This window comes from Bos grunniens, chromosome 16 (assembly GCF_055505025.1).
Source record: "Bos grunniens cultivar Pamir isolate PY7600 chromosome 16, Bosgru_T2T1.0, whole genome shotgun sequence".
Lineage (NCBI taxonomy): Eukaryota > Metazoa > Chordata > Mammalia > Artiodactyla > Bovidae > Bos > Bos grunniens.
The window spans coordinates 18,865,639-18,885,842 of NC_141180.1; the positions used below are offsets into that span (position 1 = coordinate 18,865,639).

Consider the following 20,204-nt stretch of genomic DNA (forward strand, 5'->3'; position numbering starts at 1 on the left):
ATACTGTACTGCAGTCTGCAGCAATTACATTAGAAAGTAGGTATGGTGACCGTGCTTTTCATTTTTAAGTCATTTTATCCTAAGTGCAAATCAACAAATTCAACGCAGAAAACTTGAAAGCACATTAAAAAATCAGAGTAATAAGATAAAAATCACTCTTCAGAGAAAGCCAATGTTAACATTTTAGTATATGTCTTTTTAGTACTTTGCTGTGACTATATATGAATGTATACAAACACACTTTGGGGGATTCATTTTACCAAAACAAGTTTCACATCCTAATATTATTTTGTAATTTATTTTTAACTTAACAATTTCCCAGTACCAACATGCATTTTTATAGCATAGCCTTAATAGTCTTAAATTTTTTAAGTAAATGGATTTAATAAGTGTCAGTATCTTAAAGGACAAGTGAAGACTGCCCGACTAAGCTAGAAAGCATTGGAGTGAGAAGTGTCCTATTCATTCCCCTTGGGAACTAGCTCTACCTCTGAGCAAGTGTCTAATCCTTGAACCTCAAGCTGTATTTGTCACAGTAGGTTGTGTTTACCCTGTTTACTATGGATCTATGTCTTTGGTTTTTAAACACTGTTTTATTATATATATCTTGAGGCCCTTCTGAAGAATCTGACCCATTTGCAATGTGACAAGTCATCCTCAAAAAGCAAAAGACAAATTATTAAGTTAGCAAAAAAGTCTAATTCATTAAATGTATTGTGAAAGGGAGGCCTGGCATGCTGCAGTCCATGGGGTCACAAAGAGTAAGACACAACTGAGCTACTGAACTGAACTGAACTGAATGGATTGTTTTCAATATACTGTAGTGTATTTTATCCCATTCAGTAAGTAGTTTCCTCTGGGGTGTTTTAAGAAGTTCAACAGGGGTGTGTGTGTGTGTGTGCATGTGCCTGCGTTATGTCTGTGAAATCTGATTTGAGCCATTTTCAGTGATTAGGTAAAATCCATTCACCAATTTTGGGACAAGGCTAGCCCTTGTACAAATGATCAGTAAAGTACTATAGCAAAGAACATGGATTTAGGAGTCAGACAAACTTATCTTCAAAGGGGGCTCTGCCACTTCATACCTATGAGACCTTAGACAAATTATCAACCTCTCCAAGCCTCAGGTTTGTCTTGTGGAATATGGGGGTCATAACAATATCTACCTTATAGAGTTGTGTGGATTCAATGAAATCAGCAGTGATGGAACCAAGAGGTGATTTGTCACTTCTTGGGACTTCTGTTATTGTTGTTTAGTTGGTAAGTTGTGTCCAACTCTTCTGTGACCCCATGGACTGTAGCCCGAAGGCTTCTCTGCCCATGGAATTTTCCAGGCAAGAATACTGGAGTGGTTGCTATTTCCTTTTTCAGGGGATCTTCCTGACCAAGGGATCGAACCTGTGTCTCCTGCTTGGTGAATGTCTGCTAAGTCACTTCAGCTCAGTTCAGTTCAGTTCAGTTCAGTCGCTCAGTTGTGTCCAACTCTTTGCGACCCCATGAATTGCAGCACGCCAGGCCTCCCTGTCCATCACCAACTCCCGGAGTTCACTCACTCACATCCATCGAATCAGTGATGCCATCCAGCCATCTCATCCTCTGTCGTCCCCTTCTCCTCCTGCCCCCAATCCCTCTCAGCATCAGAGTCTTTTCCAATGAGTCAACTCTTTGCATGAGGTGGCCAAAGTACTGGAGTTTCAGCTTTAGCATCATTCCTTCCAAAGAAATCCCAGGGCTGATCTTCAGAATGGACTGGTTGGATTTCCTTGCAGTCCAAGGGACTCTCAAGAGTCTTCTCCAACACCACAGTTCAAAAACATCAATTCTTCGGCGCTCAGCCTTCTTCACAGTCCAACTCTCACATCCATACATGACCACAGGAAAAACCATAGCCTTGACTAGACGAACCTTTGTTGGCAAAGTAATGTCTCTGCTTTTGAATATGCTATCTAGGTTGGACATAACTTTCCTTCCAAGGAGTAAGCGTCTTTTAATTTCATGGCTGCAGTCACCATCTGCAGTGATTTTGGAGCCCAGAAAAATAAAGTCTGACACTGTTTCCACTGTTTCCCCATCTATTTCCCATGAAGTGATGGGACCGGATGCCATGATCTTCGTTTTCTGAATGTTGAGCTTTAAGCCAACTTTTTCACTCTCCACTTTCACTTTCATCAAAAGGCTTTTTGATTCCTCTTCACTTTCTCCCATAAGGGTGGTGTCATCTGCATATCTGAGGTTATTGATATTTCTCCCGGCAATCTTGATTCCAACTTGTGTTTCTTCCAGTCCAGCGTTTCACATGATGTACTCTGCATATAAGTTAAATAAACAGGGTGACATTATACAGCCTTGACGTACTCCTTTTCCTATTTGGAAAAGTCTGTTGTTCCATGTCCAGTTCTAACTGTTGCTTCCTGACCTGCATACAGATTTCTCAAGAGGCAGATCAGGTGGTCTGGTATTCCCATCTCTTTCAGAATTTTCCACAGTTTATTGTGATCCACACAGTCAAAGGCTTTGGCATAGTCAATAAAGCAGAAATAGATGTTTTTCTGGAACTCTCTTGCTTTTTCCATGATCCAGAGGATGTTGGCAATTTGATCTCTGGTTCCTCTGCCTTTTCTAAAACCAGCTTGAACATCAGGATGTTCACGGTTCACGTATTGCTGAAGCCTGGCTTGAGGAACTTTGAGCATTACTTTACTAGCGTGTGAGATGAGTGCAATTGTGCGGTAGTTTGAGCATTCTTTGGCATTGCCTTTCTTGGGGACTGGAATGAAAACTGAGCTTTTCCAGTCCTGTGGCCACTGCTGAGTTTTCCACATTTGCTGGCATATTGAGTGCAGCACTTTCACAGCATCATCTTTCAGGATTTGAAATAGCTCAACTGGAATTCCATCACCTCTACTAGCTTTGTTTGTAGTGATGCTTCCTAAGGCCCATTTAACTTCACATTCCAGGATGTCTGGCTTTAGGTCAGTGATCACACCATCATGATTATCTGGGTCGTGAAGATCTTTTTTGTACAGTTCTTCTGTGTATTCTTGCCACCTCTTCTTAATATTTTCTGCTTCTGTTAGGTCCATACCATTTCTGTCCTTTATTGAGCCCATCTTTGCATGAAATGTTCCCTTGGTATCTCTGATTTTCTTGAAGAGATCTCTAGTCTTTCCCATTCTGTTGTTTTCCTCTATTTCTTTGCATGATCGCTGAGGAAGGCTTTATCTCTTCTTGCATTCAGATGCTTATATCTTTCCTTTTCTCCTTTGCTTTTCGCTTCTCTTCTTTTCACAGCTATTTGTAAGGCCTCCCCAGACAGCCATTTTGCTTTTTTGCATTTCTTTTCCATGGGGATGGTCTTGATCCCTGTCTCCTGTACAATGTCACGAACCTCATTCCATAGTTCATCAGGCACATTATCTATCAGAGCTAGGCCCTTAAATCTATTTCTCACTTCCACTGTATAATCATAAGGGATTTGATTTAGGTCATACCTGAATGGTCTAGTGTGGTTTTCCCTAGTTTCTTCAATTTAAGTCTGAATTTGGTAGTTGTGTCCAATTCTTTGTGACACTATGGACTGTAGCCCACCAGGCTGCTCTGTTCATGAGATTCTCCAGGCAAGAATACTGGAGTGGGTTGCCATTTCCTCCTCCAGGGAATCTTCCTGCCCCAGGGACTGAACACGCGTCTCTTGCATCTCCTGCTTTAGCAGACAGGTTCTTCACCACTAGCACCACCTGGCAAGCCTCTCTTGGGACTTTAGAGCATCATTACCACACACACATAATTACCATCCCAAATAACCCATAATTTCAAAATATACACTGGGTCTGCCATCTAATGTCAGTTCAAGTCTCCTAGCCCTGTTGTCCAAAGAAGTTACATTCTAAACCTGCCCCATGTAGAAATTTTGGAGCCACTTCTGAAGAGTATGCATGTATATTATTTAGCACAATGTCTGGTCCATAGTAAGTAAATGTTAGCAATCGTTATAACTATTGTTGTGACTCACTAGTTTACCAAGCAAGACTGTAGTTTTTCCTTCCCTGTGCACTAGCAAATTCATAGAAAAGGGTAAATGTCATATCTGCCGCTCAACAATGGTTTGAATTCACTGTTTTATCAAGTTCAGGGTTTCCCTTGTGACTCAGTGGTCAAGAATCTGCCTGCCAGTGCAGGAGGTGCAGGTTAGATCCCTGGCCCGGGAAGATCCTACATGCCTCGGAGCAGCGAAGCCCATGAACCACAACTATTGAGTCTGTGCTCGAGAGCCTGGGGAGCCACAACTACTGAGCCCGCAAGCTCTAAAGCCTGTACTCCACAACAAGAGAAGCCATCACAATGAGAAACCCACGCGCCACACCTAGAAAGTAGCTCTCGCTCGCTGCAACTAAAGAAAAGCCCACGCAGCACCAAGCAGCCAGCCACAAATAAATAACTGAATTTTAAAAGTTTGTTGAATTTCAATAGTATAAATTAACTTTGCGAACTCACTAATATCCTTTCATTCATACACTCTTAACCTGCCTTATTCTAAAAGGGATTTAAAACTGCTAACCCTTGTTATATTTTTGCATATGTGGTCACTTGGCTTTCTCACTTATCTTTCTTCAATTTTTCTTTCTTTTTTTACTTTTTATATTTCTGATTATCCAAGTATATACTCCATTGTAGAAAATGGTCAAACTTTAAGTACATTTTCTTTTTTCTATGTGTAAAAGTGTTTCTTCATATAAAAATGAGCAGAATTGAAATCATATTATAAATATAATATTGTCTTGCTATTTTCAATATATATCATTATACAATTTTAAACAACCTTTTTGGTGACCATCAAATGGATGTTTCAGAAATTGTTAATCACTTTCTTGTGTTATATATATAAGGAAAGAAAACACAACTTGCATGTGGATATTCCCTATGGTTGGTGCTGGGAAATGTAGACACAGCCAGGTCAATGGATGCCAACAAGAGCCAGTGTCTTCTGGAGTGCTCCAGAACAAGCACATGCATCTCAGGGCCTTTAAAAGATTGGGATGAAGATGAAGAGTATAATACCTAACGTCTACATAGCACTTTTCTCCCTTACTCAATCTTGTTTCAAAAAGACGAATGCAACAACAAAAAGACAAACACAATTTTTAAATGAGCAAAGGACTTGAATAGACACGTCTCTAAAGAAGATATGTGCTGTGCTTAGTCGCTCAGTCGTGTGCGACTCTTCCAACTCCACAGACTGTAGCCTCCCAGGCTCCTCTGTCCATGGGATTCTCCAGGCAAGAATACTGGACTGGGTTGCCATTCCCTTCTCCAAAAGAAGATATACAAATGGCCAATAAGCCATTTGTTTATTTATATAGAAAAACATGTATTTAAAGTTTGGCAAAGGAATGCTGCTCAATATTCTGTAATAACCTAAATGGGAAAACAATCTGAAAAAGAATAGATATATGTAAAACTGATTCACTTCGCTGTACACCTGAAACTAACACAGCATTGTAAATCAACTATACTCCAATATAAAATAAAAATTTAGAAAATTTTAAAAAATAAAAATTAAGTTTGGGAATTTTATACAATGAAATGTTTACATGAAATGATGTTCAACAGCACTAATTATTAGGGAAATGCAAATCAAAACCACAATGAGACATACTTCAAATCCATTAAGATGGCTACTACAGAAAAAAAACCACACATAAACAAAATAACAAGTGTTGGCAAAGATGTGAATAAATTGAAACTCTTGTGCACTCATAGTGGGAATGGAAAATGGTGCAGCCACTATAACAGTCTGGAAGTTCTTCAAAAGATTATGATCCAGCAATTCCAATTCTGGGTATACACCCGAAACAATTTAAAACAGTATCTCAACTACATACTGGTACATCCATGTTCATAGCAGCATTATTCACAATTGTCAAAAGGTGGAAGCAATCCAAGTGTCCATCAATACAAGAATGAACAAAGAAAAGGTGATGTATACATACAATAGAATGTCTGCCTCAAAAAGGAAGGAAATTCTGACACATGCCACAACATGATTGAACCTCGAATACCTTATGCTGAGTGAAAAGAGTCAATCACGAAAAGACAAATACGGTATGAGATACATGTGTTACAAATACTGTATGAGTGTATGAGAAGCGCTTATATGAGGTATCTAGAGAAGTTAAATTCATAGAGGTAGGAAGTAGAAGGGTGGTCAGGCAGGGGGAGCAGAGACTAAGGATATGTTTCAGAGTTTCAGTTTAGCAAATAAACATTCTGGAGGTTGGTAGAAAATGTGACTGTAAACACTACTGAACAGAGTGCTTTAAAATGGTTAAGATGGAAAATTTTATGTTATGTGTATTTTACCACAATTAAAATTTCAAAACTATTTTTTAAAAAGACCTAGGGGGACACAGAGTATCTTAAACACTTTGCAAAATGTAGTCACATTTAACATCCCAATTGATCCTTAAAATGACCTAGTGAGGGAGTAGTTTAGACACCATTCCCATCTGAGAATGGAAGAGATCCCCTTGTTGGAGTGACATGGAACTCTCACAGCTTTTATGGGGTTGGAAGTGGCCCGGGTTTATTCTGGCATTCCTAGCAACAGGGTGTGATTTGATCCTTTCTGATGCTCATCCTCATGAGCTCGTGACCTGGTGGCCTGTGCCCTCTTTCTGCATTGGCATTTCCTATTTCAGCACAAGATGCCTTGCAGGATCCCAGTAGTATCCTCCACCACTCACTCTCCTAACTTTGGAGACTTGCTCAGAGACCCAAGGTTTTCACGGCTGACCACTCAAAATCTCAGAGTTGGAATGTTAACCTTGTTCCAGCAAAATGGACAGAGTCTAAGTACGCTTGACAAGTCCTGACAAATTCACATACCTGTGTAACCTACAGTCCTGTCAAAATACAGAAAATCACTAGCCCCCAGAAAGTTTCCTTTCCTAATCATACTCCCCACCCAAAGGCAACTACTGTTTTGATTTTTTTGCTCCATGAAAATTTTTAACTCTTCTTTTTCGGGAGGTAGTGGAGGGTGGGGAGTGGGTAGAGGAGATGACTTTTTGCTGAGTGTTCTTCCTGAGTTATTATGTTTTTGTTTATGCCAGGATCTGAGGCCTGTTAAATTTAAAAGAATAGAAGAGAAAAAGAAAAGAAGAAAAAAAGAAGAGAAGAGGGAAAAGAAAGAGCTTCCTTTATTTTTCCTCCCATTTAAGCTATACTTCCCTTTCCCTGGGGTAGCAGAGGCCAAGGTCTGGGTTGGTTTGAGAAAGGATGACATATTAAAGAAAGAGACACCCCTTTCATGGAATAGATAACAAGACGCTATGCCAGGTATTGAGGTGGTAGTAACATTGGAAGTCTCCCTCCCTCTGTGAGTTTACAGTTTAGTGGGGAGAACTGACATACATGCTTGAATCCTCAGTTGTGTCCGAGTCTTCGCTGCCCCATGGACTGTAGCCCATCAGGTTCCTCTGTCCATGGAATTTTCCAGGCAAGAATACTGAAGTGGGTTGCCATTTCCTCCTCCAGGGGGTCTTCCCAACCCAGGGATCAAACTCATGTCTCTTGTGTCTCCTGCATTGGCAGGTGGATTCTTTACCAGTGTACCACCCGGGAAGCCCCGGAAAATCAACCTGCTAGCAGTTAATTTATGTTCACCCTAATTCTAGTCCTCCTATGTTCTTTTTCTCAGTGATTGGAACTAACAACAACCCACTTCCAAGTCCAGAACACTCCTTCTTTCACCAGCTCTGAAAACGCTGAACGCTGAACCATTCACTCACCAAATCCCCGAATGTTGCCTCTAAAGTATTTCTGAAATATATCCCCCCTCTCCATCCTAGTTGCAGTGAGCCTATCTCAGGACACCCTCACCCCTTCTCTGGACCATGACTTCCCAGCTGACCTTTCAGCCACTGCTGCACCTACGTCAAATGCCAGAATTATCCTGTCAATTCCCTCAGCTGAGTCTTCACAGTTCTTAACATCACAATCAAGGGCCCCGAGAAACTGGCCCTGCCCATTTCCACCCTTGGCTCCTGCTGCCACAATCCTATTCTTTCCGTTCCAGCTATGCCCCCTGCCATGGCTCCTCCAAAGGCTGCCCTGCTGTCTCCTGGCTGCCTCTAGCCATTGTTCAGAAGTCCTCCCCACCCTCCCCCACACACAAATAGATTGGTGGCTTGTCTCCGTGTTTCTCTGGCAACATATGCCTTTCTTTCATTATGTAACTGGCCTTGCTCTCCTGCTAGTCTGAGAATTCCTTGAAGTCAAGGACCAAGCCTGTTCATTTCAGTGCCTAGCACATAGTAAGATGACAACGCATGCTAGTACTATTCTGAGCACTTCTCAGACACTGACTCATTTAATCCTGATGACACTCTATGCTGCTGCTGCTAAGTCACGTCAGTCATGTCCGACTCTGTGTGACCCCATAGACAGCAGCCCACCAGGCTCCCATCCCTGGGATTCTCCAGGCAAGAATACTGGAGTGGGTTGCCATTTCCTTCTCCAATGCATGAAAGTGAAAAGTGAAAGTGAAGTCACTCAGTCATGTCCGGCTCTTCACGACCCCACGGACTGTAGCCTACCAGGCTCCTCTGTCCATGGGATTTCATTACTCTGTCCATGGCAAGAGTACTGGAGTGGGTTGCCATTACCTTCTCCGGACACTCTATGAGCAAGGTGCTATTATGATATTCATTTCTTAGTTGAGGACAGTGAGAGACTAAGCAGCTTGCCCAAGACACAATACTCAGGAAATAGCTGAATTAGGATTTGAACACAGGTAATCCAGCTGCCCAGGTGGCAACAGGGCTAGAGAATCTGCCTGCCAGTGCAGGAGACACGGGAAACATGGGTTCAATCCCTAGGTCAGGCAGATCCCCTGGAGTAGGAAATGGCATCCCACTCCAGTATTTTTACCTGGAAAATTCCATGGGCAGAGAAGCCTGGTGGGCGACAGTCCATGGGGCTGCAAAGAGTCAGACACGAATGAGTGACTGAGCACAGTCCGGCTGCAACTATGGCTCTTAATCTTTATTCTCATCTTCTCTTCAATTTCCATGTGTTTGTTGAATGAATGAAAAATGATTGATCCCTTTTGAGTTCCCCATCTCAATATGTTCAGAACCCAAACAGTTCTCTTCCAACAGCTTCTTTTTCCCTACATCTGATCCCCTTCAGCTGCTCCTCCAGGGTCTCAGAGAAGCCTGGAGTCTGATTTTCACCTCTCTTCCCTTTAACCCCATTCAGCCTTTCACCATATCTAGGTGTTTTGTTTTTCCTTGGAAACATCTATCAGATTGTCTGCTTCCTCTCCATTTATGATTGCTGCTGTCCTATTCTGGTCCTCAGCCCTTCAGGCTGGATGACCACAGCAGCTTCCAGACTAGATTCCCTGACTTCACTGCCTTACTTCCTTGGGGCCTTGGGGTTTCCATGCATTTTTACTTAACCCTCACAACAATCCACGAGCTAAATATTATTATACACACTTTATAGATGAGGGACTGAATAACAGAACTCAGGTTCAAACAGGATTTGTCTGGTTCAAAGGACTCTTCCATCTCCAAAAAGACTGGTACTTTAAGGAAGTCACTTAACCTGCAAAAGTCTCAGATTTCTCATTTGTAAAATGGGGATAACAACAGTAATTACCTCCTGACAGCAACTGAGGTTAACACTTAGCACAGTGCCTGACATACAGGAAGTGCTCAAAGATAATCAGCAATTAATGTTCACAGACCCCATAGCACATCTAACATATGAATTTGATAACTGTTCTGACCAAAATACTTTCTGGAAGTGCTTTTGAACCATTTAGCTCAGAAGAAGTTGCCATATCTGGCCCCTCCTTTGTCCCTCAAAAGTTCTTTCTCCTGGGAAGCATCACATGCTGTATGAAAAAATTATCTTACTGGTCACTTCGAGAAAGGCACACAGCAATAGAAAATACACCCATCTGGTGGAAAGTGCACAGATTCTCTGATTGCCCTGTCCAGGTTGTATGAGAGCAGGAAATCTCGAAGCGTCTCTGAACTTTTCTCATCTACTAAATGGTAATAATAATACCTTCCCCCCAAGAATATTGAGATAATGTACATACAGCCTTCAGTGCATTGTTGGATATAGTAAGACCTATGTAAAGTTGTGCAATATAGTCAGATAATGTATACGAGCAGGCTTTATTGTAAGTGGAGGACGAGATGGATTTCTAAATCAATGTTATCAAAATCAAGTATCAAAAGTAGAGGAAAGGTGAAAGAATTGTGCAAAGGAGATACTAACGCATACCTAGGACTGACTGCAGCCATGAAATTAAAAGACGCTTACTCCTTGGAAGGAAAGTTATGTCCAACCTAGATAGCATATTCAAAAGCAGAGACATTCCTTTGCCAACAAAGGTCCAGCTAGTCAAGGCTATGGTTTTTCCCGGATCATGTATGGATGTGAGATTTGGACTGTGAAGAAGGTTCAGCGCCGAAGAATTGATGTTTTTGAACTGTGGTGTTGGAGAAGACTCTTGAGAGTCCCTTGGACTGCAAGGAAATCCAACCAGTCCATTCTGGAGCTCAGCCCTGGGATTTCTTTGGAAGGAATGATGCTAAAGCTGAAATTCCAGTACTTTGGCCACCTCATGCGAAGAGTTGACTCATTGGAAAAGACTCTGATGCTGAGAGGGATTGGGGGCAGGAGGAGAAGGGGACGACAGAGGATGAGATGGCTGGATGGCATCACTGACTCGATGGACGTGAGTCTGAGTGAACTCCGGGAGTTGGTGATGGACAGGGAGGCCTGGCGTGCTGCGATTCATGGGGTCGCAAAGAGTCGGACACAACTGAGCGACCGAACTGAACTGAGGACACCTGAATGCCTTTCCGGCGAAGGGACAAGCAGCTCCGGCCCCTGAATCCTGAGGGGCAAATGGAGACAAGACCCACCCTCTTCCACCGCCTCCAGAGCCCCGCCTCCAGGGTCGTGTGACAAGGTGCCCAGGGCCCGCCAACGAGGGGCGGGGTCGGCTGTGATCACGTGTGCACGGATGCGGAAGTGGTGCGGCGGATGGCGTTCGTGATTGGCCGAGGCCGCGGAACCTGGGGGCGGAGCCAGGCGGCCGGACGCTCCGGGAGGAGTCGGGGGAGGGGACAGCCGCGGGGCCGGCTTCGGAGTCTGGATTTGGTCTGCAGTGCCCATCGAGTGCTGGACCAGCGGCTGGCCGGTGCACCCCGCCCTGCGCGCGCAGAGGCTTCGGGACCCCCAGGCCGAGGCGCGGGCCGCTACGAGAGGCGGGTAGGGTGGGCAGAGGGAAATTTGGAGGGCGCGGGCGCCCTGTGCGCGGAGCAAACGTGAGGCGGCCGGGGGCCGGGACGCCATGTCCATGGAGGACCCCTTCTTTGTGGTGAAAGGGTGAGTGTTGCCGAGGGCTCCACTGGAGGAGGCGGTGGCCGTGCTGCCTGCCCGCACCTCCCCGCCTCTCCTCGTTGTAGGGGGGATGGGAGGCAAGTAGAGGCTGGCGTGGGGACAGTGGGGACGGCTTAGCCTGGAGGGCCGTGATCAAGTGTCCAGAGACATCCCTTTCCCGTCCTACCTGGACTTTGAAACCCATGCCCCCAGTCAAGCCCCTGGGGAGGGGGTCCCCTTTGGCCTGTGCGCTGCCCTACAACTTATTTGGACGGGAGGAGGGGTTCAGCAGTTCTGCAGGTGGGAAGGGAGCTTAGGCGTCCCAGACCAAACTGGGGCTCTAGTGGAGCACGGGGCCCTGCTTCGAAGGGGGAAAAACAGCATCTGGGCAGGAAAAGGGAAATGGCCCTCCTGAGCTTTGTAGTTGGCGTGGACGGGGGTGAGCTCCTATTGTCCATTGAGTTCGGAGCGCTGGCCCCGCAGACGGGTAAGACCACAACATGCCCAGAGGCGTCTGAGCACGTTAGCAGGCTTGGAGGCGGGGGCGCCTGGCTCCGGAAGACGACTCAATTCAGTGGGGGAGTTTTTACTGAGTAATGGGAGGGGAGGAAAGCAGCCGTTCAAACTCAGTGATGATGTTGGAAGGAAAACAAAATGAAATCAGCCAAACTAAACTTTCCTTAGCTTTCTGTTAGCACCGGGTTTTTCCCACAGTGCTAAAGGAAATGAGCGCTTGGTTTTTAACTCCCTGATTTCATCCAGGCTGTTTGACAGGTTTCCCCCATTTCTTCCTCTGCCTTTCAGACTAGAACAGCCTTAAACTTATTTTTCCCTGTGAGCTGTCGTGACTCCATCTTTGATTGCTCAGTTGTTTGCAGATACCCAGAAACTTTAATGGCACTCTGTTATATAGGCTTTGTAGCCGTTAAACAAATTCAGGGAAGATGGATCCTGTTGTTACAACTTGTCAGCTTTTGTTTTAAATGTCAAACAAACGTTAAAAATTTGAGAACTGCAAAGTTCCTGAGAGATCAGTGCTAATCACCCTAAAGTACGGCTTTGCTTTCAACTAGTTGCTAGCTCCCTATTTCTATTTCTGTAGGGATAAAAGCTGACCAGTTACTTGAGGGTGTATGTGATTTTTTTTTTTTTAAGGTTCTTCTAAGAAAATTTAAGTGATATTCTAGGTGAAATACTTTATTATCCATGGTACAGTAAGATACATTTATATATATATTTAACATTTCCCTAAAAAGTTTTGCCTTCACCTGACTTTAGATGGGAAAATCTGAGTTTAGATGATTAATAATACATGGATCTCTACCTGGAAAATGTTATTAGAAGAATTGATTTTTTTTTTTAGGTGTTAATTTTTGAATGTGAAATCTGTGTGTTTTTCCTTTAAATGTTTTTAATTCTTAGGTTTCAAAGGTTATGTCTGGCAGTGGAGGCTGTAGATAATCAGAATTTTTTTGTTTCATTTTTAAATGGAATTTGTGAAAATGCTAAATTGCTCTGCCATCTTGACTATTTTTCCTGATAGTACAGTTTGCCAGGGCTTGCTCACTGATTAGATAGCACTGCTTTATTGAAACATTGGCCAGGAATCTTGTTTGACTTTTACATTGTTTGAGCGCATATCTTTTAAGATATCAAAACCTTTTGCTATGGAAAAGTAAAATTAGCTACATGAGTGTCTCCAGATAATGTGGTGAAATATATGGGGAGCCATGTACCTCTGTTTATTAAAAGTTTTGAAAATACACTCACTGCATGATGTGGAAAAATGAAAGAAGCCTAAATTGTGACCTTTAGCCTAGGAGCTGATAGTCTAATCTGAGAAACAAGTCACCCAATAATTAAGTAGAAATGACTGATGGAAATGATTAGTGCTGAAGTGAATCCAACAGATGATAAGTCCCCTAGTAGTTCACAGAAAGGCATCCCATTAGGAAAGGTTACTATTGGAAAAGCTTTGGACATAGTAGCAGGTCTTGAATTGGGTTTTGAAGATGAGTATCACTTAGATGATTCAGTCCTGTGTGTCTTTTCTGGACTCATCAAGAAGAGTCTCTAATTGGTCTTCCTGCTTCCAGTCTCTTTCCTCTTGCGTCTGCCTTGGTTTTGTTGGACGAGTGTTCTCCAGAATGCAGTGTGAGCCACACATGCCATTTTACATTTCCTAGTCGACACAGGGAAAGTGAAAAACATGTAAAGTGAATTTTAATGTCATCGATAACCTGGTATAGTCAAAATATTTCAACATGTGATAATTATAAAGATTATTAACGAAGACTCTCACCCTTTTTGTACTGTCTTCAAATCTGGTGTGTGTTTTACACTTACAGCACATCTCAATTTGGATGCTGAATTTTCATCAGAGACACTTGATCTGTTTTTAGAATTCATTAAACTTACAGTTGAAAAAGTAGATTCACATACCCAAATTGTTCCAAGTATATTTTTAAATTTTTTGGTAAGTGAATTGAGTGTCAGCTTTTAAATTTAAAGTAATTAAAATTTAAAACTTAGTCCCACAGTCACACTAGCATAGTTCGGCAGTCACATGTGGTGTCCATATTGGGCAGGACAGGTGTAGCTCTTCTAGAACCCAAGCAGGAGTTCCCTACTTAACATCATTTAGTGGCTGCCTGTTGCCTGGAGGAAAGTCTCAAGACTTCCTGGCCTTGTGATGCAGCCTTCCTTTACCCTTCTCTCACTGTGCCTGCCCAGAGCTCCAGGATCTCCAGACTCAGTACAGTGACTGTGACTATGGGAGTGGGTGCTCTGACCCCATATGCATGCATTCTGCCAGATGCGCGCACTCAGCTTGCAGGATTCAAAGTCAGCGTCTCCACTGCCTCCAGAAAGCGCTTCCTTGACACCTGTAACACATTATCGCACCTCTTCCTCTGGCTCTCTGTCATTATTACCGTGAGCTTTGAGGGTTGGAACTGTTTGTTTTTCCTGTGTTTCCAGCCCGCCACCTTGAATATATAGCATAAATGTTGAAGAAGTCCTCTTTGGTGGTTGTGGTTGGTAAGGAATGGTGGTTCGTGGATGAGAACACGACCAGCAAAGGCCCTCAGATGGGCATGGTGTGTTTAGAAATCAAGGAGGGCATCCCAGGCGGAGTAGGAAGTTTATTTGGAGAAGTAATAATAATAATAACTGACATTTAAAGGATGCAACACCTATGCCAGGTGTTGCAAGCTCAGTAAGCACTTTATAAGAATTACCACTTTGTAAGAAGAGTTCTGTGGTGTGGGTATTAGCCCCACTTAACAGATGAGAAACAGCTACCACAGGGGGGTTGAGTTACTTCCACAGGGTCACAAAGCTAATAGGTGGTAGACCCAGGATTCAACATTCAGCTGCCTAGTTCTCCTCATACTGTTAACACTTCACAGAACAGGTAGAATAAAATCAAGAAGAGCTCATCTTGAGGCCATTGGAAGTTTTCAAAGCAGGGAGTTCAGTTCAGTTGCTCATTTGTGTCCTACCCTTTGGGACCCCATGGACTGCAGCATGCCAGGCATCCCTGTCCGTCATCAACTCCCGGAGCTTGCTCAAACTCATGTCCATCGAGTAGGTAATGCCATCCAACCATCTCATCCTCTGTCATCCCCTTCTCCTGCCTTCAGTCTTTCCCAGCATCAGGGCCTTTTCCAATGAGTCAGTTCTTTGCATCAGGTGGCCAAGGTATTGGAGTTTCAGCTTCAGCATCAGTCCTTCCAATGAATATTCAGGACTAATATCCTTTAGGATGGACTGATTTGATCTTGCTGCCTAAGGAACTCTCAAGAGTCTTCCCCAACACCACAGTTCAAAAGCATCAATTCTTTGGCACTTAGCTTTTTTGAAACTCAGTGAAACTATGAGCCATGCCGTGTAGGGCCACCCAAGACAGATGGGTCATGGTGGAGAGTTCTGACAAAATGTGGTCCACTGGAGAATGGAATGGCAAAACACTTCAGTATTCTTGCCTTGAGAATCCCATGAATAGTTATGAAAAGCAGGGAAATGACATGAAATTAGGGTCCTGAGAATATTGATTTGGTAGTAGTGTTTGGTGCATCAGTGTGAAGAAAGATTAAAAAGGAGACCAGTTAGAAAGCTATTTTAATTTAAATATTCAGTGATTGGTGTCTGAGTGTTTGAGGTTCACTTTGTGAGATTTTGATACTGTCGATGTCTTGTTCAGAGCAGAACACCAGAACATGGGGGAAAACCACCACAGTCGGGCAGCTGGGCTCTCTGGGCAGGTGGAGCTCTACTGGCCCATGTATTCATAGTGGTATTTTTGCTCCCAGAACGCTTAGCCCTACTGAGTAAACCGAGACCGGCCCTTCACTTGTAGTTTGAGTGGTTGACCCTCTTCAGGTGTGTTCTCACTGAGTAAGCTTGATTATTCCCATTGCATCAGGTGGTTCTGTACATCCCGCACCCTAGTCACTCTGACCCAACTCTCTCCCAAGTGTTCTTCTGTGTATTTTACTAATTGTTTGACATCCCCCATGCTGTGGGATGGGTATCTTACCCCCAATTCTTTTTCATTTCCTTCCCCTACCTAAAAATCTCTTCCTCCTCTTAGCCCTATTCACTCCCGACTCAACACTCTGTATCAGTCCTATGTCCACTTGGTCATCAGGTCCTCGTAGTGCATCCCCGGGATATCTCTGGAATTCTCTTCCTCTCTGGTTTTGGTTCCTCCGCCCTCATTCACGTCCTTGTCCTCTCCCACCTGGACTCTTACAAGTGTCCTCTTCAGCAAGCTTCATTGGCACTGCTGCCGGATGTGGCCTTGGAGACATGGTCAGGTCACAGCTCTATCCAGAATCCTTCATTCTAAAACACTTACCGAGTGTTCTCTTTTCGTTTACCAGGGGCGAAAGGTCCAGCAGTGGGCAAACGACATTCCTGTCCTTATGAAGCTTATGTTCTAGGGACAGGTGGTAAACAAGTGAACAAATATATGGTATATCAGGTGGTGGTAGATTCTGTAAGAAAAACAAAGCTAGGTGCAAAGGGAAAGGAAATGCGTGCTCTGGATGTTATTTTTCTTTTTATGTGACTTCCAGAGGCAGTGAGATTTGGTGAAGGAACTGAGCTGTGTAAATCAGGCTGATCTAAAGTTGGAATCTCACCTCTATCCATTATTTGATGTAACTTTTGGCATGTTAATTATCTTCTCTGAACTTGTTTCTTTAGGTACAAAATTGGCTTAACAATGCCTGCTTTATCGGTTATGAGGATTAAATGAGTTAAGGCATGTATGTTGTCTTGGCACAGTTTGGGGCATCCATCAAGTGCTCAGTAAACATTCTCTTTTAAATGTCTGTTGATGTGTCTCCTTCCAAACAGTCTGCCCTTTCTAAGACGAAAGACCATGTCTTACTGGTTTTTTGTTCTGTTTTTATTTTGGAGTAACATTTAAAGTAGCATATGCTCATTTTAGAAAACTTAGGAAATAAAAGTATTTTAAAAAAGGATTAAAGATTCATTGAAGGGACTTCCCTGGTGGTCCAGTGGCTAAGACTCTGAAGCTCCCAAGGCAGGGGGCCTGGAATCAATCCCTGGTCAGGGAACTAGATCCCACATGCTGCAACTAAGAGTTTGAACGCTGAAACTAAAGATCACGCGTGCCACGACGAGACCCGGTGCAGCCACGTGCATAAATGTTAAAAAAAAAAAAAAGCATTGAAATGCCATCATCCAGAAATAGTTAAAATTTTGGTGTCTTTCTTATCTGTTTCTGTTAATAGTTTTATATAATACTACCCATCAGTTTTTGATCTCTTATCATATATCAGTCACTGTGCTGAGAACCTGCCAGGGGTTGTCGTTTTAATCCTTATGAACTAGGTACTAGTACTATTATTATTATTTTACAAATGAACAAAATTAGTTAAAAAAACTTCCAAGTTCATAAGCTTGTAATTGGAAAGGCCAGGATTTATATAAATTGGTATTATTGTTATTATTAATCATGAAGAAATTGGGATCATACTGTCTTGAAATCATTTCATCTGTATATCTTTATATCCTTAGCATGTAGCATGCCTTTGGTGGGGAGGCTTTTTAATGACTGCCTTTGTATTTTGTCATATAAATGTAATATAATTTATCACCTGGGATGACATTTATGATGTTTCTAAATTTCTCATTATTACAGTTATTGTAATGATAAGCCCTGCTTTTCATAGGTTTTCATTGCTGTTTCTGATTATTTCCAGAGCCTTTATTCCTCTAGCAGAATTGCTAATTCAGTGGGCGAGCACATTTTCAAAGCTTCTGATACATGTTACCAAATTGCCTTCTAGGATACACTCCTCTCTACTCTACTCCGCACTCCACCCCCGCCAAAGTTTGATGGACCCATTTCCCTTGATCCCTTGCCAGTACTGAGATTCTCATTTGAAGAAACCTTGACTAATTTGCTAGGTGAAACATACCATATTTGAATCATGTTTTTTTCATCATTGTCTTCAGTAAGGTCCTACATAGTGTTTGTTGAATGAATGATCCCATTTTGAGTTTTGGGATCTATAGTTTTTACCCCTCTTTTGTTTGCAGCTTGTAATCAAAATAAGCCATTAAGAAATTGAGTGGTGGAATATGAGAGTATTTTGTACCAAGTGAGCCTCTCCTGTAGGGAAAAGGCATAAATATTGTGTTCCTTTAATATTTTGCTGGTTTGGAGGCTTTGTGTGCCTAAAGGAGGATAGTTTTATTTCTATGTTCTTGGCTATGGATCCTGTTGAAATAATGGTGTAAGTAAGCAGATGAGCAAAACAATATGTTTTACATTGTATTATTCTCTCTCTCTTGTCTCTGTGTAGAACCTTTTATGAGCTCCTTGAAGGCAAGCATTGTGCACTTTATTCACAATGTTGAGAAAAGTTATCCTTATTTATGAGTACTATTATCCAATAAAATGGAATATGTCAAGTCTCATTTTCTACTTTTTGAAAATCCATCAGATGTTTCAGATGTTTCTTTCTTTTTCTTTTTTTTGCCTTGCTGCATAGTTTGTGGGATTTTAGTTCCCCAACCAGGGCTGGAACCCACACCCTTGGCAGTGAGAGTGTGGAGGCCTAGGCAACTCCCCAATCAGATGTTTCATTGTAAAAATCACTTTGCAGACATTTGTTACACATTTATTGAATTCCTGATACTCTGTTTGGCTCCTGGTTTGAAGAACACTGTGCAGCTGTGTGAAGCAGTTTAGGTGATAGACGATAGGGATTGCATGTAAGATTTTGGAATAGAGCTGAGATGCTGTGGAGACAGAAAAGACTCCCCAGGGAATGTTGGTCAGGGACACTTGCATGAAGCAAGTAGGGCCTTAATCTGAGCCATGAAGGAGGTGTCTGCTTTTCATTTGCAGAGGTGTAAGGACTCTTCCAGATGGGGAAGCGGTGAGCGAAAGTCCAGAGCCAGAAACGAGGAAAGGGAGGATGAGAAGAAGAGCTGCCAACTGAAACAGATTTTGTTTCAGTGAGAAATCAGGTTGGAAATTAAAGTTGGCTCCTTTGTGGGGAGGAGGAGGCATGGAATACCCAGTTGAGGAGTTTAAATTTAATCTGTTTGCTTTTGTAAATTCTTAATGAGGAGGCGGTTTTAACAGTTGTTACCATGCCACTTGCCTGTGGTCAGACAACTTCTGAGGGCTCAAACCCAGGTCTTTTGATTCACTAAGAAAATAGATTTGTCAGGAGGCTTTGATGGGGTTGAAAAGTCTTGTTACTGGAAGGCGCCTCGTGCTCTGGGTCAGAAGAACTTGAGGTCTGAAACCAAGAAGTCTGAGCCCCTGTTCTCTTATTTGTTTAATGAATGCAGACTTGTTATTGTGAAAGTTCCTTCTAGATCTAAAATCCAGTGACGCAGCTTAAGTAGAGGTTGTGCAAGGTGAGAAGTAAGAGGAAGAGTCAAAGATGATGCTTGTCTAGACTAGTTTCAAATCTTGGAGAATAGTGTCACTAAGAACTAGAATGAGGAAGTTAGAGAAGGAAGCAGTTGTTGTTGTTTTCAGCTTTATTTTGTTGTTTGAATACTTGCTTTTTTGAGGAAGAATATGATTAGTTTGGTTTTAGGCAAATGGAATGATCCTGGAGACAGCTAAAATATAGGATTTAGTCCTGGGTGACTGGTTAGGGTTGGGACGGCAGTTGGGGAGTCATCAACCTCAAGGGAGTGTTTGAATCTACTAGTGTTGTTGAGCACCTAGAAACTGTAAACGTAGTGCTGAGAAATACTGGGACCAGGTGGAAGAAGAGGAAAGAGAAAATTAGTAGAAGCTAAAATAGCACAATATCACAAAAACAAGGAAGTGAGAGTTCGAAGAAAATAGGCTGCGGTGTCAAGTACACTGAAAATGAGGGCGAGTTCAAGTCACCCGTGACGGGGACCTGCAGTGTCCCTGGGGCAGTAGTACTGTCCCGGGGAGCTGTGGAAGCAGGGCAGGTTGAGGTCAGAATTGTCTAGAACTGTAGGTAATGAAAGGCTTTTTTTTTTTTTTCCGCCTCTAGGAGAATTATTGCAAAAGATATTATCACAGTGAAGTTGAATTTGGACATGGCAGTAAGGGCAAGTGTCGCAGGTGTGTGTGTTTCCCCTTACAAAAGGCTTGAGTGTGCAAGTCAGGCGGTGAAAAGAGCGCCTCCTCACCTAGCCTGAGGGGTTGGTGGTGGGACAGGCCGATGGGGCCCAGGGTGGGAGAATGATGCAGAGGCTCGCACAGCCTAGGGTTTTCAGTTTCATCGGTAGAGTGGAAACCGTCTCCCTCAGCAGCC

The 20,204-nt window shown here is 42.9% G+C and overlaps 1 protein-coding gene across 1 annotated transcript in view; it reads left to right on the plus strand.

The window, feature by feature from the left end:
- The first annotated feature begins 11,153 nt into the window (after positions 1-11,153).
- STX6 (syntaxin 6) overlaps positions 11,154-20,204 on the plus strand; it is a 51,282-nt gene continuing 42,231 nt past the window's right edge. Inside the window, exon 1 of the mRNA XM_086343521.1 lies at positions 11,154-11,415. Coding sequence (XP_086199647.1) covers positions 11,381-11,415 — 35 coding nt within the window. The 5' untranslated portion in view covers positions 11,154-11,380. The remainder of the gene's footprint in view (positions 11,416-20,204) is intronic.